We start from the raw sequence: 15,760 nt of genomic DNA on the forward strand, positions 1-15,760 counted from the left end.
TTAAATTTAAGAACAAGAAATGAAGAAAAAAAAACAAGATTAAGATGGAAAAAGAAAAAAAAAAAAGAAAAAACCTAGAAGGCAGCAATAGCAAGAATAAATACCAAAATATTCATTTCAGCAAACAACAACAGCAATAGCAAGAATAATACTATTGACAACTAAAAAATTTAAAACAAAGATATGATAAATCAAAGACAAAGCCACCTTAACAAAGTCAGATAAAACAATAAATATTGACCAAAAGAAAAAGAAAGAAACAATGGATCTATAGAAAGAAATAAAGCAGGGAAAAGCAGAAAAAGAAAAAACATGGAAATCATTGGAATCGGAGGCTTAAGGAAAGAATATATATTTGTAACAGAAGGTATTCTTTCCCGAAGCCTCCAACCCAGAAATTTCCAGACACTCTCTTCTTTTCCACTAATATTATTATGTTTTCTTTTTGTTTTTGGCCAAAGGGAAAAGAAGGAACTGTATGAAGTCATTGGAATGGGCGGAATTGGAAAGAAAATGAATCACTTTTTTCATAGTCAGAAATTATATTTTCTTGCCAACCCGTCCAATACCAGAAACTTCCTACAGCCCATCTTCCTTTCCCTTTACACAGAAGCCTCCATTTCGCTTAGAGTTAATTGCTAGCATGATAGATAGAAGCCTCTATATATATATAAACAGGGCAAAAGCAAGTGAGTCAGAACGAAACTACCGAGAAACTTCCACTTGCGCGTTTTTGGAGTACGATACCGATAACTCACCCATTTAAAAATGAGCAATGGCCGAATGCACACAGAGTAGAAAAAGGAAAAAAACCATTTCACCCCTTAATTTTACTAAAATCTATGAAGTGTTGTTTATTTTAAAGTTGGTAATTTTCATAATAAAAAATATCCTAAAAAATATTTAATATATAATAAATAAAATATTTTATTTAAATCAACAAATACTTTATATTTTATTTTTATTTTTATAAACTCTAATAATTTATTTTTTACTTTTACTAATAGAAAACAGAAATTATAAATTTTTAATAATTTATTAATAATAAATTGTATTTCTAATTAAAATACTAACTTTATTTTAAAAAAATAATATAATAATTATATTTTAATATTATATTAACAAATAAATAATATTCTAATCATATAAAATACTAATTTTATTATAAAAATAACATATTAATTATATTCTAATACTAAAAATAATATTAATTTTAAAAATAATATTTTATATAATATTTTTGATATTGTATTAATAATAAATTAATTTTTTAGTTATATAATAAATTTTAATCTTAAAAGGTAATAATTAAAATTATATTAATAGTATTAACTTATGTAATACTAAAATTATTATATTATTATATATTTTAAGAAAATTAAAATATATTTAAAAATAATTAATTTATTATTATTTTTAAAATAGTATTAATTGATATTAAAAATTGAAAATTCCATTAAACTGATAAATTTTATTAAAGCAAACCACTTAGCATTAATGTAATTGCAGGCCTGAGTCATGGAATCATTGGATACCTTTATTACCTACTGCAATTAAACTTTGCTTTTCAGGTAGCTTTAGTTTTCGTTTGGCATTTGACTTCCCTGTCGCACAAGATTTCATCAAGTGAAAGATTCTTCTTCCCAAACGAGAGAAGAAAAAAAGGGCAATTGTTGTAATTAACAGTAAAATCAGTTTAAGTATCTCCTTTCTTTTCCTGATGAAAAGAACTTGATCCAGTCATCTTTCCACCTGGATCCGAGCATGAAATTCAAAACAAACTTTGAATAATAATTATATTCCAATATTAAGGAGATCAGATCAAGAAACAAAAACATGATAAATCCAAAAAACAGAAAACAGGGCAACCTTACCACAGTGGATAGAATTCATTATTTGACATTTTGATGTATCCTTTATGAATTAGAGAAAGAAGGGAAAGAAGATGACTGGATGAAATGATTGGTATGGGAGGAGTAGGTAAGAAACAAACAAAGAAAGAAAATCCTTTCTTTTTCTTTTTTATTTTCCCCTTTCTGACCATGCCTCCCATACCAAGAACTTCATCAAGCTCCTGCTTTCCCACATCTCTCCACTCTCTTTCTCTATCAAAAAGAAAAGAAAAGGTCTTATACTATATGTATATATGACGTTTGTAAAACCTCTGCTAGCCGTCTAGGGTTGAGACATGTTCAAACTTCAAAGCGCGGCACAGTCCTCAAATTATAAGGAAAGGAATCTTAATGTCTGGGCCGGCCCTATAGATGGAGCTATAATTAAGCCTAGATAATAATTTTTCTAAATAATTAATACACATTTTTTAGTTTTAAATAATTAAACGTCTATCAATTGTCAAATGCCAAAGTGTATGTATACCTGTTGCTCTCTTGTTCGTTTCGTTTGCGGTATACACCAGGCATAAATTCTCACCTCATTTCTTTTTTGTCTGACATCTCTCTCTTTAAAATATGTTTTGTTATCTATTGAATCTTGCCTTTTCGGTATATATTAGAACAAGGTATCATGGCCAGCGCATATCATTTGATTTATTTAGAATTGCTGCATATTAATAGCATGAACAAATATTTTGATCTTCATATCTTTTGGAGTGTGTTTTTGGATTACTGTGTGAGTGGTTGTATGGTTAATTAGACAGTTAAGTTAGGCGGATAAAATAGAATTGGTTATGGCAGGTAGATTGCTGAAAGTTGAAGCTGATCATCCATAATTGTTGCAGTGATTAAGCAAAAAAATAAGGAGATCATGAGTTAGGTGTGAGCTGCGAGAGAATGAAAGAGTGCTATAAATTAAGATACTTCCAATTTCAGGGATGATTAACAAATCCAATTACAAATCACTCCACAGGTAGTTGTAAATTTATGGGCATTACATGACCTGATCTGTTCACAAAATAAGAAAAATGGTACCACTAGCCTGCTACCTTCAACTCATCTTAACAGCTGTTTTCTTTTCCTTCTTCATTTGCTTGTTCAAATCCAATAAGAATGGTCTTCCAAGGAACTGGCCTTTTCTTGGAATGTCACCGATGTTTATTCTCATTAATCTTCGTCGGCTTCCTGATAAAATTGCTGAGCTTCTTGAGAGAAATGAGGGAACTTTTTTGTTAAAAGGTCCCTGGTTTTCAGACGTAGACATGTTAGTAACAAGTGATCCTGCAAATGTGCACTATGTAACAACCAAGAACTTCTGGAACTACCCTAAAGGACCCGAGTCCAAGCAACTATTTGATTTTCTAGGGAATACGCTTTTCAATATGGATTTTGATGAATGGACTTCTGTTAGAAAAATAACCAATTCCTATCTCAAACACCAGCAGTTTCACCGGTTTGTGAACGAAGTCATCGTTGATAACGTAAACAAAGGGTTGATCCCGGTTCTTGAGCACGTAGCAGCACAAGGCCTGGTGGTTGACTTGCAAGACTTATTTAAAAGGTATACATACGATGCTGCCTGGAAGATAACTACTGGGTACAGCCCCAACAGCCTCTCCATTGATTTTCCAGAAGTTCCATTCATAAATGCCATAGACGACGCTTGTGAAGCATCATTCAACAGGCACCTCTTGCCGGGAAGCTTATGGAGGTTAAAAAGGTGGCTACAGCTTGGGACAGAAAAGAAACTAAGTGCTGCTAGGAAAACTTTACATGATGTTGCGGCAAAATATTTGTTGATGAAAACAGAAGAACTGAAAAAAGCTGGAGAAAAGCAATTTAAGGAAGATGATGCAGAGACCTTTGATGCTCTAAGATATTGCATGCTAAATATACGTGAGCTTGTTGAAACGACATTTCCGGCCGAGGAAGTCGTGAGAGACAATATTATTTCCCTAACCTTTGCAGCATATGACACTTCTGCTCCAACTCTCTCCTGGTTGTTTTGGCTTCTGTCAGAAAATCCACACGTTGAAGCTAAAATCAAAGAGGAGCTCCACAACAATTTTTCTAAGAAGTGGCAGCTAAGCAGCAAAGAAGAATTGAGAAAGTTGGTTTATCTCCATGCTGCTCTGTGCGAAACATTAAGGCTACACCCCCCAGTCCCCTTCCAACACAGAACTCCAGTACAACCTGATATTCTCCCAAGTGGTCACCATGTGAATTCGAAGGTAAGAATTATCATGTCCGGGTATGCAATCGGAAGGATGACTTCAGTATGGGGAGATGATTGCCTAGAATTTAGGCCAGAGAGATGGATTGATGAGAAAGGAACCCTCAAGTATGAGACTCCAGCTAAGTTCTTTATATTTAATGCAGGACCCAGGACTTGTTTAGGGAAGGAAGTGGCCTTAACAATGCTAAAAGCAGCTGCAGCAACCATTGTGTATAACTACGATATTCAAGTTGCGGAAACTCGCTTAGCAACTCCTAAATCTAGTATAATTCTTCAAATGAAGAATGGCATGAGGGTTAGGCTTAAAAGAAATGCTTGACTGGTCCTATATATGCATATCAGGACTCTTAGAACAAGCATTAAAGAAGGTCTTCCACTGTGTTTATGTAAGTCTGTGAGCATCAGTGGTGAAGAGAGAGAGAGAAAGAATGTTATTGCTTGTGTAAGAGAAAAAGATAAGAGCACAAGTACACGGCAAGAATTTTCTAGCCAAATTGGTGTCAATGGTAGAAAGGAGTAACAAGTAGATGGTGACTTTCTGATTTTTTGAGGTTTCCTAATCTTCATTTGAAATTAAAAAGAAAAAATAGATTACTAAAACTCTTGTCTTTCACATCCATTGAAGTGAAGCTTCATTTTGTCTATAATAGTTATAGCAAAGACTCTACAATTTATTAGGTTATATTTAGAAAAGAAATAAATGTTGAAGAATTAAACACTGAATAATTATAAACGTTAAATATATTAAACATTAAAATAGTAAGTATTAATTCAATTCACTTATTTGATAACAGTACTACTGGAAAATCATTAAATCTCTTGATTGGTTAATTTTGTAATATCTTTTCTTTTTCAATTTAGCCGTTAAATACATGTTTAAAATTATTTAAAAAATAAAAGAAACAACAATCACACGACGAAAAAAAAAAATTCTCATAAAGCATTAAAATCAATAATAATTTAACAATATATTAAAGGCTTAAAAGTAAATTTAATTTTTTTTGGTTTGTTTGTGTTAATTTAAAGATGCAGATTGTGCTTAAATTAAATCACTTAATGAGCTTGTGCTTTTCGTGAAGTGAGCTTTTTTTTTTTTTTTTAATATGTATAATAATCTAGTTAGGAAATGAGCTCTAACTATTTACGAATCCAATTATCTTTCAATGGATCGAGTTTGAATTTTATTTTACAGGACTTGAATCAAATTCAACCCTCTATTAACATAAATCAAGTCAAATTTTAACTTATATGGTTGGGTTATATTTCTATTTATAATGCGGTCAACAGAATTGTTGGTGGGCTCTTTTGCAAGAGAGAAATAAAAGTCTTTCTCTCTTTAACACCTTTTATCTCTCCATAGTTAAGTATGAATATTTTCTAAAATAATTTATTTCTTAAGTTGGGAAAATAATATAAATGATTACTAAATGTTACATTTAGTTTTATTGTAATTATAAAATTTTATTTTATCTTATTTCAATCATTCGATTTTAATTTTTTTTTTAATTTAGACACTTCGTAAATAAAAGATTAATACGTTACAAAAATAACCAATAAAAAAAATAATTAAAAAAGTTATAATATGTCAATTTCTTATTAATAAAATGACTAAATTGCAGTAAAAATTAAAATTAAATAATTAAAATAAAATAAATTAAAATTTTGTAACCAAAATAAAACTAAAATACAAAATTTAACCACCATTTATACTATTATCCCCATCCCCTAAGTTACTATTTCCTTTATTGTAACTATCTGTTGGATTTACTTCATATCACTGCTTAACCATTAGACAGCCCTTGGACAAAAGGTTCATTGCGCCTTCTGATCAGATTTCTTGTGTTTCAAGGCTCAATCAATCCTCTCGAACTACCTAAGTCTCCTCAGGACCATCAAATGTACAAAAGAAAGTCTAAAAACTACTGAAAGTAAAAAGCTGGAATTTTGAAATAACAAGGAAATAAGAGAGCCTGAACTGTGAAGAGTTCTATTGTAGTCTAAAATCTACTGTGAATTTGACCGTCCTTTGCTTCATCTTCAATTCTGCAATTTATCATGTGCTTGGAAAAGTAACCATTACCCATTATGCCGGAGCTTCAAATTTTCCTTTGTAACTTCCGACAATTATCTCCACTCCCCAATTTTCCTCAACTTCAACCTTTTTGTAATTCTATTGCGGTTGAAAATATTATAGAATTGGATTGAGTTGGATCAATTTTTTAATGGTTTCCTCAAACCTGTTGATATTTAGAGACTTGTATCTCTCCCACATTGTTAAGTTATTAATTTTTTGAAGAGTATTTCTCCCATATTGCTAAGTTAACAATGTTGAAGTACATTTCAAGCCTATATAATAGAGGCCTCACCTTGTTATTCTATCATCCCAAAAATAAGAGAAAAATATTAGAGAGTTAAGCAATTATTTTTCTCCTATTATAAAGAGAGAATTTTAATGTTTTCTCTTTTATAAATATAGTTTGTAACTCCTATTATTTTCTTATAGTAAAATTCTTCTATCATTGCCCGTGGTTTTTACCCTAATTTGTTTAGGGGTTTTCCACGTAAATCTGTGTGTTCTATTGTGTATTTTGTCTTACTTTATTTTTATTTTCTCAAATTATTAGCTGTGATTTTGCTCTATCAGGTTCATATTTTTCTACAATTGGTATCAGAGCTTGATTGGCAAGAAATTTCTTAAAATTCGGTAGTTGCAGCTCAGTCTGATCTTTCACATCAGAAGAGGGTTTTTTGAGATTTTTTTGGTGCAAAAGAGCTTGTGTGGAGTAGTAAGAATACTTACAATTTAGGAAAGGTTCTGTCTAAGGAGATTGGTATTTAAGAGGTCCGCTTGTGACCCTCCAGTCTTTCCTGGGAACTTACCTAGTGAGTTGTGTTCATTACTGCGGTTCATTTTACAAGCTAAAAGACACCGTTTGTGATAGAAACAAAATTTGAGATTGAAAAGTTCAACGGGAGTAATTTCTCACTGTGGAAATTAAAGATAAAAGCTGTATTAAGAAAAGACAATTGTCTTGCGGCTATCAGTGAACGACCGACAACACTCATAGATGATAATAAGTGGAACGAGATGGATGGGAATGCTATTGCAAACCTTCATCTGGCACTTACAGATGAGATCTTGTCCAGTATAGAAGAAAAGAAAATGGCAAAGGAGATTTGGGACCACCTCACTAGACTGTACGAAGCCAAGTCATTACACAACAAAATTTTCCTTAAGAGGAAATTTTACACATTAAGAATGTCAAAATCTACTTCAGTGACAGAGCACTTTAATGTCTTGAATACTATATTTTCTCAACTCACATCTTTGGGCTATAAAATAGAGTCACAAGAACGTGCAGAACTTCTACTCCAAAATCAACCTGATTCGTATGATCAACTCATCATCAGTTTGACAAATAATGTTGTTACCGAAATTTTAGTCTTTGATGATATAGCAGCCGCTATTCTTGAAGAAGAAAATCGGCGAAGGAACAAGGAAGACAAGCAGGCAGGTTCACAACAGGTGGAAGCCTTGATGGTGATGAGAGGGAGATCAACAGAACGTGGTCTAAATGAGAGTCACAATCATGGTAGATCAAAATCAAAAAGTAAGAAGAATTATAAATGCTACCATTGTGGTAAGAAAGGTCACCTGAAGAGGGATTGTTGGAGTCTGAAGAATTTCAATCCTTAAGGAAATGTGGCATGCACTTCGGATGATGGAAATATATTGTGCTGTGAAGCAGCAATATCAATTGAGAGCAGGAAGAGATTTGCTGATGTATGGCTTCTTGACTCAAGAGCAACTTATCACATGACCTCTCGAAGAGAATGGTTCCATCATTATGAACCTATCTTAGGAGGATTTGTGTATAGTTGTGAAGATAATGTCTTAAAAATCATAGGCATTGGAACTATCAGGTTGAAGATGCATGACGGTAAAGTCCGCACTATTCAAGGAGTGCGACATCTGGAAGGTCTGAAGAAGAATTTGTTATCTCTGGGACAACTGGATGATCTTAATTGAATTATCAAAGTTCAGAAAGGAATCATGAAGATTAGCCTAGGAGCGCTTGTAATTATGAAAGGAGAAAAAATTGTTGCTAATTTGTATATATTTTTGGGAGAGACTGTGCATGAAGCAGAAGCATCTGTTGCTTCAAGTAGTTCAAGCGAGAGATCTGCAATGGTGTGGCATCAGAAGCTTAGACATATGTCTAAACAAGGCATGAAGGTTCTTGCTGAGAAAAATCTACTTCCTGGTCTCACAAATGTGTCATTACCCTTTTGTGAGCATTGCATAACAAGCAAGCAACATCGACTACAGTTCAATACATCCAATTCTAGAAGCAAGGATGTTCTAGAATTAGTTCACTCTGATGTATGGCAAGCACCAGTTTCATCATTAGGAGGAGCTAAGTACTTTGTATCCTTCATCGATGATTACTCCAAGAGATGTTGGGTGTATCCTATATAGAGCAAGGGAGATGTATTTGCAGTTTTCAAAACTTACAAAGCGCGGGTTGAACTTGATTCAGGCAATAAGATCAAGTGTTTGAGGACAGATAATGGAGGAGAATACACATGTAATGAATTTAATAGCTTTTGCAAGCAAGAAGGTATCAAGAGGCAGTTCACTATGGCATACACTCCCTAACAAAATGGAGTGGCCTCTATCTACAGTAATTGATCAAAAGACACCGATGGAGATGTGGACTGGGAAGCCAGTTAATTATTCAAACCTCCATATATTTGGAAGTCCTGTGTATGTGATGTATAATACTCAAGAAATTACAAAGCTGGATCCAAAATCCAGGAAGTGTTTGTTCTTGGGATATGCTGATGGTGTGAAGGGGTATCGCCTGTGGGATCCCATTGCTTACAAGGTTATAATCAGCAGGGATGTAATCTTCTTAGAAAATAAATTGAAGGGAGAAGATGATAGCACTTCAAAAGAAAATTCAGAGACTACAACTATACAGGTGGAAAGAAAGTCTACAGAAAAAGATTCTTTTGAAGCAGCACCAGAGCACGAAGAGGAAGAACCAGTCGAGTTTGAAGAGCCAGCCGAGTTTGAAGAGTCACAACTTGGAAAGGGAAAACGTATAAAATTTACACCAACCTGGCAGAAAGATTATGATATAGGCAGCAATGTCGCATACTGTCTTCTAACAGAGGAAGGGGAGCCATCAACTCTCCAAGAAGCAATGAGCAGTTCAGATGCATCTCAGTGGATGACAGCAATGCAAGAAGAGATGGAAGCTTTATATAAGAACAAGATTTGGGAGCTTGTGCCACTACCACAAGGAAGAAAGGCCATTGGCAACAAATGGGTCTTTAAGATCAAAAGAAATAGTGATGATCAAGTGGGGCGGTTTCATGCAAGAATGGTGGTGAAAGGATATGCTCAGAAGGAGGAGATTGACTTCAACAAAATATTTTTCCCTGTGGTTCGATTAACAACTGTTCGAGTAATCTTGGCGATGTGTGCTACATTTGACTTACATCTAGAGCAGCTAGATGTGAAAACAACTTTTCTTCATGGAGATCTTAAGGAAGAAATTTATATGCTCCAGCCAGAAGGTTTTGAAGAAAAAGGAAAGCGGAATTTGGTTTGTAGGTTGAACAAATCTTTATACGGTTTAAAGCAGGCGCCGAGATGTTGGTATAAAAGATTTGATTCCTTCATCATGAGCCTTGGACACAACAGACTTAATGCAGACCCTTATGCATATTTCAAGAGATTTGGTAAAAGTGATTTTATTATCTTACTGTTGTATGTAGATGACATGTTGGTAGGAGGCCCCAACAAAGATCATATTGAAGAACTAAAGGCACAGTTGGCTAGGGAATTTGAAATGAAGGACTTGGGACCAGCAAACAAGATTCTAGGGATGCAAATTCACCGAGACAGAAACAATAGGAAGATTTGGCTTTCTCAGAAAAATTATTTGAAGAAGGTCTTGTGACGCTTCAATATGCAAGATTGTAAGTCAATTTCTACCCCACTTCCTGTTAGTTTCAAATTATCCTTCAGTATGAGTCCTAGTAGTGAAGAAGGAAGGATGGAAATGTCTTGGGTACCGTATGCATAAGTAGTGGGGAGTTTAATATTCGCGATGATTTGTACACGACCAGACATTGCACATGCAGTGGGAGTAGTAAGTTGGTACATGGCGAATCCTGGCAGAGAGCATTGGAATGCTGTAAAGAGGATCCTAAGATATGTTAAGGGAACCTCAGATGTTGCATTGTGTTATGGAGGATCAGACTTTATTATCAGAGGATATGTTGACTCAGATTATGTAGGTGATCTTGATAAAAGCAAATCTACTATAGGGTATGTGTTCACACTTACTGGCGGAGCTGTGAGCTGGGTATCAAAACCGCAGTCAGTTGTGGCTACATCAATAACAGAAGCAGAATATGTAGCAGCTACATAAGCTAGTAAGGAAGTAGTATGGTTGAAAATGATGATGGAGGAACTCGGGCACGAACAAGAGCATATTCCTCTGTTCTGTGACAGTCAGAGTGCCTTGCATCTCGCAAGGAATCCAGGTTTTCATTCAAAGTCAAAACACATATGAGTCCAGTATCATTTCGTTCGTGAAAAAGTGGAAGAGGGCACTGTGGATATGCAAAAAATTCATACTAAAGACAACCTAGCAGATTTTTTGACGAAGGCAGTTAACACTGATAAATTTATTTGGTGTCAATCCTCTAGTGGCCTGATAAAAGTATAAGCAACATAGAAAGGCAAGGAAGAAAGAACGGTGTGAAGATCTGACTGATCCTCAATCAAATCTTCAAGTGGGAGATTGTTGATATTTAGGGATTTGTATTTCTCCCACATTATTAAGTTATTAATTTTTTGAGGAGTATTTCTCCCACATTGCTAAGTTAACAATGTTGAGGTACCTTCCAAGCCTATATAATAGAGGCCTCACCTTGTTATTCTATCATCCTAAAAATAAGAGAAAAATATTAGAGAGTTAAGCAATTATTTTTCTCTTATTATAAAGAGAGAATTTTAATGTTTTCTACTTTATAAATAGAGAGTTTGTAACTCCTATTATTTTTTTATAGTAAAATTCTTCTATCCTTGCATGTGGTTTTTACCCTAATTTGTTTAGGGATTTTCCACGTAAATCTGTGTGTTCTATTATATATTTTGTCTTATTTTATCTTTATTTTTTCAAATTTCTACAAAACCCAGTTCTATTTTAAGCACTGGCGGATTTTTTTACTTATTTATTTTTTTTATGAACTAGCTAGCCAATCCAAAGAGGAAAATGTCATCATTAGCCTACACTGAGCTCGTCTTAGCCATTGTTTTCTTCTTCATTTTCTTTGTTCGAAACCAGCAATGATCTTTTAAGGTAGACGTTTTATTGGACTGTCGTGTTTATTCGAGCTTCATCGGCAATGTGAATGAAGTTGCTGAAATTCTTGAGAGATGCAGAGCGACTATTATGTTAAAAGAGGCCCCTGGTTTGCAAACATGGACATTTGGCAACAAGTGATCCTGCAAATGTGCACTACGTAATGACAGCCAACTTCTGTAATTATTCCAAAGGATTCGAGTACAGGCAGATGTTTGACATTCTGGAGTACAGGCAGATGTTTGACATTCTGGGATATACACTGTTCAGTTCAGATTTGAGGAATGGACTTATAATAGAACAATGACCAGCTCCTTTCTCAAACACCAGAAGTTTCACCAATTTTAATGAACAAAGTCTCTTTTGAAAATATTGTGAACAAAGGAGGGTCGATCACAGTTCTTGATCATGCAGCAATGTTTGGTAATTGATTCGCATGATCTGTTTAAAAGGCACATCACATGTATGATGCTGCTTGCATGATGATTACTAGGTACAACCAACCCCGACACTGCTTCCATTGGTTTCCAAGAAATACCTATATATTACATATGCTATGGTCCGGACGATGCCTGTGAAGCGATATTCTCTATGCACCTCTTGCCAGGAAGTGCTATCGAGGTTAAAAAGGTGACTACAGCTCGGGACAGAAAATAAACTATGTGTCGCTAAGAAAACTGTGCACGAAGCGTGACGAAGTATATATATATCGATGAATAGACAAGAACTGAAAGTTGTTGCACAAAGCAAGAAATTAAGATGTTGAAGAGAGAGGGTTAAAAAGCAGCATTGATCACTGAATTTTGAGCTCAACTGAGTTGTGGTCACTGATCTTCAATTTGAGCTTTTGTTTTGGTCATAAATCACCGATAATATTCCTCCGAAATTATTCAATCTGATGATCACTGTCATCCTAATTATGGTTGCCTTTGAAATTTAAAGAGATCATGATGGACACATCCATAAGGGTGTTTCAATGTATTTGCACATCACAATTACCATATATTACGCGTTCTGTAATTTCAATGTTACTGACCGACTATCTTCACCAATATTGAATTGCACCACAAAATTTGAATTACCATCTCCCTCACAAAAATAAACTCAAATTTTTCTATTCCTTGGAATCCTAATTCTGATAAGCATGCAGAAGTATTAGTACAATATATAACACAAAAAGACATCACCATAGAAATTGTGAAACAGTAAATAGCATATACAACATGAAATCGTTAAACCAATCAAAGAATTCCAGTTACGGCTGCTACATGAATGATAACTCGAATCAGAAGATATATATTGCTTTGCTACGACAGATCAAAAACATCATGATTACACTTGGTTTCTTTTAACTTGGGTTGCTTGGTTTCCAATCACGAAAACATTACTTGTATAACTAACTATTAATGATGATCCGCTATATAAGAAATAAAAGTGGAACACAAAATAATAAAAATTGAACAACTAATTAATAAATCTCTCTAACTAAAACCCAATTCCAATCTCCATCTTGTAGAACTCCACAAAAATTCTCCCAAATTCTTTTTACACATCATCATATATTACTATATGCGTCTACCATTTATATATTTATACTTGACTAGATTATTATTATTGTAGTTATTTATTATTATTATTATTATTATTATTACCAATATGTTTTGAGGATTATAAAAATTGATATCCATCTCTCTACATTAGTCCGCAGTTGCAGTTCTTTCTCTGATCAGCACTGGCATTCGTATATTTATATATTTTACCTCTGGAGCTTGGATTGAGCAATATACCTTTCGTGGTCAGTGAGGACATGACGGAAGTGGCAGCGATGGCCGTAAGGACAGGCATCACCAGCAAGTACCATTCTACAAACCTCAGTCTTGTAGCGAGGATGACGGATAACTGGACGGAGCTCCTCAATGCCATGAGCAAATTGGCAATTATCACCATATGGACATGTTCCTGTCTCCTGCCATTTGTTGCACAATTCTGTCTTGAACATTCCTTGATTATACACTTCGACCTCTAGTGGCTCCTCCTCCTTCTGCCCTCCACGCACATAGACCTTGTGCTGCAGTATTTCATTAAATAACGGATATCAGTTCGCTTTCGTATTGCCACGTGTATAAAAACAACCAGACTATTTGTTCTCAAGTAAAATTAGGGAAAAATTACCGCTCCATCGAGTTGACTCTGGGGTTTTGAACGAGTGGTGCCGCGAGTCTTACTAGCAGTAGGTTGACTCGTCTTCAAGTAACCATCAGACCTCACAGAAATACTCTTCGGCAACGTTATCCTCTCGGACGGCGTCGTAGTATCCACATTCTGGACCTGCATAACGCTTGTAGGACTCTCGTCTTCTTCTTCGCACACTTCTTCTTCTTCTTCTTCTTCTCCGGCATTGCCATAGCCAATGTTGCAGAAATGGTTAAAACCGTTATTCAAGATCTGAAACGGTGCTGTGGTGGACGAAAGAGGATGATAGTGTTCCTGGAGAGATGATGAGGTTTGAAAGACCAAGTTCAAGTGGTTGTTGAGCTCGCGGTTAAAGGATCGGAGAGCTGCATTTTCCAAGCGCAGAGACTCAACTTCTGTTGCAGCTTCGCGAAGGCGCGTGAGACAAAGTGCGTTGCGGTTTATTAGGTCCTGGTGTTGCATCACGTAGCGAGAGTCCATGTATGGCGTGCAAGAGAGGGATGCTTTTGGACGGAAGACGGAGGTAAAATCGAGATAGTCTCGTGATTTTGAAATGACGGTATGGTCGTCGTTAGCGGCGGAGGATGCAACGTCGTTTTGCATTTCTGAATTTCAGCCAAAGAAAAATTACAATAAAGAGTTAATTTTCTGTCAAGAAAGCCAAACAGACTTCATTTAGACCAAAAGAATCCACAGGCGGGTTAGAAACCACCTTCACTGACAGTTTCTTAATAACAAAAATAAGCACTTAACTTTTCTACTTTTTGGATCTAAAGCTTCAAAATAGAGATAATTTTAGAACGCCAATAAAATTATGCTTAAACTAACAATTCATCTCCTATAAAACATATTTGATCAAATCAAATCAACAAGAAAACAGCAAGAAATACGTTCATTTTGATACCTTTTTCTTGCTGAATTAGTAATATGATATTCTTCAGAGTAACAAGCAATATAAAAGAATGACAAACTTCTTCTATTTATCATACATCGTAATCGAAACACACAAAACATTGCTATTTACTCGGAAGCCTTTAATCAAAGAAAGCATCAAGCATACAGAACACAACATGGATCGATGATTTATTGGAAAAAGAAAGAAACTGAAATGCGTACCTGAGAAACAGTAACAGAGAAGATTCTTCTCAAAGATATATTTCCGCAGAGAGAGAAGCGGTTTTTGCGGGGGCAGAAATGAGAGAAAAGAGAGGATTTATTATAGAGAGAGAAAAAAAATGGAGGGAAAGAAAAGAAGCATGTTTGGTGCTTGGAAACAATTTTTATTTTTTAATTTTTTTATTAAAAAAGAAATCTATATAACCGTTTCAAAACAGTAACAAACATTTCTTTCTTTCTCTCTTTCTTCCCAACAGAATTTACATTACATCTCTCCGGTTATCGGAATCCTAATAATTTTACAACTTTACCCTTTTATACTGCCCCTTTCTTGCATTTTCCTTGTGGGGGTATATAAGTTATTTTCTTGACATAACCGCAGACAGATTCACTGTGGAGAAAAGGAAGTCAGCTGGGTGGCGCTGTTAAGAGTGTAGAATTCGTTTACGCACACGTGGAATTTCTCTCTTTATATTTACATATCCTCATTATGGATTGTCCGTAATGCCCTTATCGTACTTTTCTAAAGCAATTGGATAATCCGGATGTGAATATGGTACTGGCGTACAACGTGATTATCAATTCTTGAGCTACTCGTCGTTAATTCGAGAAATATATATGAGAAATTGATATTGGCTTTTTAATTGAAAGCTCTTCTTCGCATGTGCTACAAAAGATTAGTAAATCTTATTAAATTTTGTTAGAAATAATAATATAAATTGTCACTATTTTATGCTTAATTTTATTTTATTTATAAATTTTAATCTATTTTATTTCAATTATTTAACTTTAATTCTGATTACAGTTTAATCATTTTATCAATAAAAATTTAACATGTTATATTATTATTTCTTAAATATACATTTTTATTAGTTGTCTTTGTCATTTATCATTATTTTATTTACAAAGTGATTAAATTAAAATAAAATTAAGATTGG

The 15,760-nt window shown here is 34.4% G+C and overlaps 2 protein-coding genes across 2 annotated transcripts; one reads left to right on the forward strand and one right to left on the reverse strand.

Moving 5' to 3' along the window:
* The first annotated feature begins 2,845 nt into the window (after positions 1-2,845).
* Positions 2,846-4,674, forward strand: LOC8275102 (alkane hydroxylase MAH1). Its single transcript, XM_048372662.1, has one exon. The coding sequence runs from the start codon at positions 2,921-2,923 to the stop codon at positions 4,445-4,447; it is 1,527 nt and encodes a 508-aa protein (XP_048228619.1). The 5' UTR covers positions 2,846-2,920; the 3' UTR covers positions 4,448-4,674.
* Positions 4,675-12,476: 7,802 nt separating this feature from the next.
* Positions 12,477-15,066, reverse strand: LOC8275100 (zinc finger CCCH domain-containing protein 15). Its single transcript, XM_002526253.3, has 3 exons — positions 14,823-15,066; positions 13,686-14,311; positions 12,477-13,581 (listed from the first exon to the last, which is right to left on the reverse strand). The coding sequence occupies exons 2-3, from the start codon at positions 14,307-14,309 to the stop codon at positions 13,270-13,272; spliced, it is 936 nt and encodes a 311-aa protein (XP_002526299.1). The 5' UTR covers positions 14,310-14,311; positions 14,823-15,066; the 3' UTR covers positions 12,477-13,269.
* Between the last annotated feature and the right edge of the window lie 694 nt (positions 15,067-15,760).

The sequence above is a fragment of the Ricinus communis genome, chromosome 4 (assembly GCF_019578655.1).
Source record: "Ricinus communis isolate WT05 ecotype wild-type chromosome 4, ASM1957865v1, whole genome shotgun sequence".
In the NCBI taxonomy this organism is placed as follows: Eukaryota; Viridiplantae; Streptophyta; class Magnoliopsida; order Malpighiales; family Euphorbiaceae; genus Ricinus; species Ricinus communis.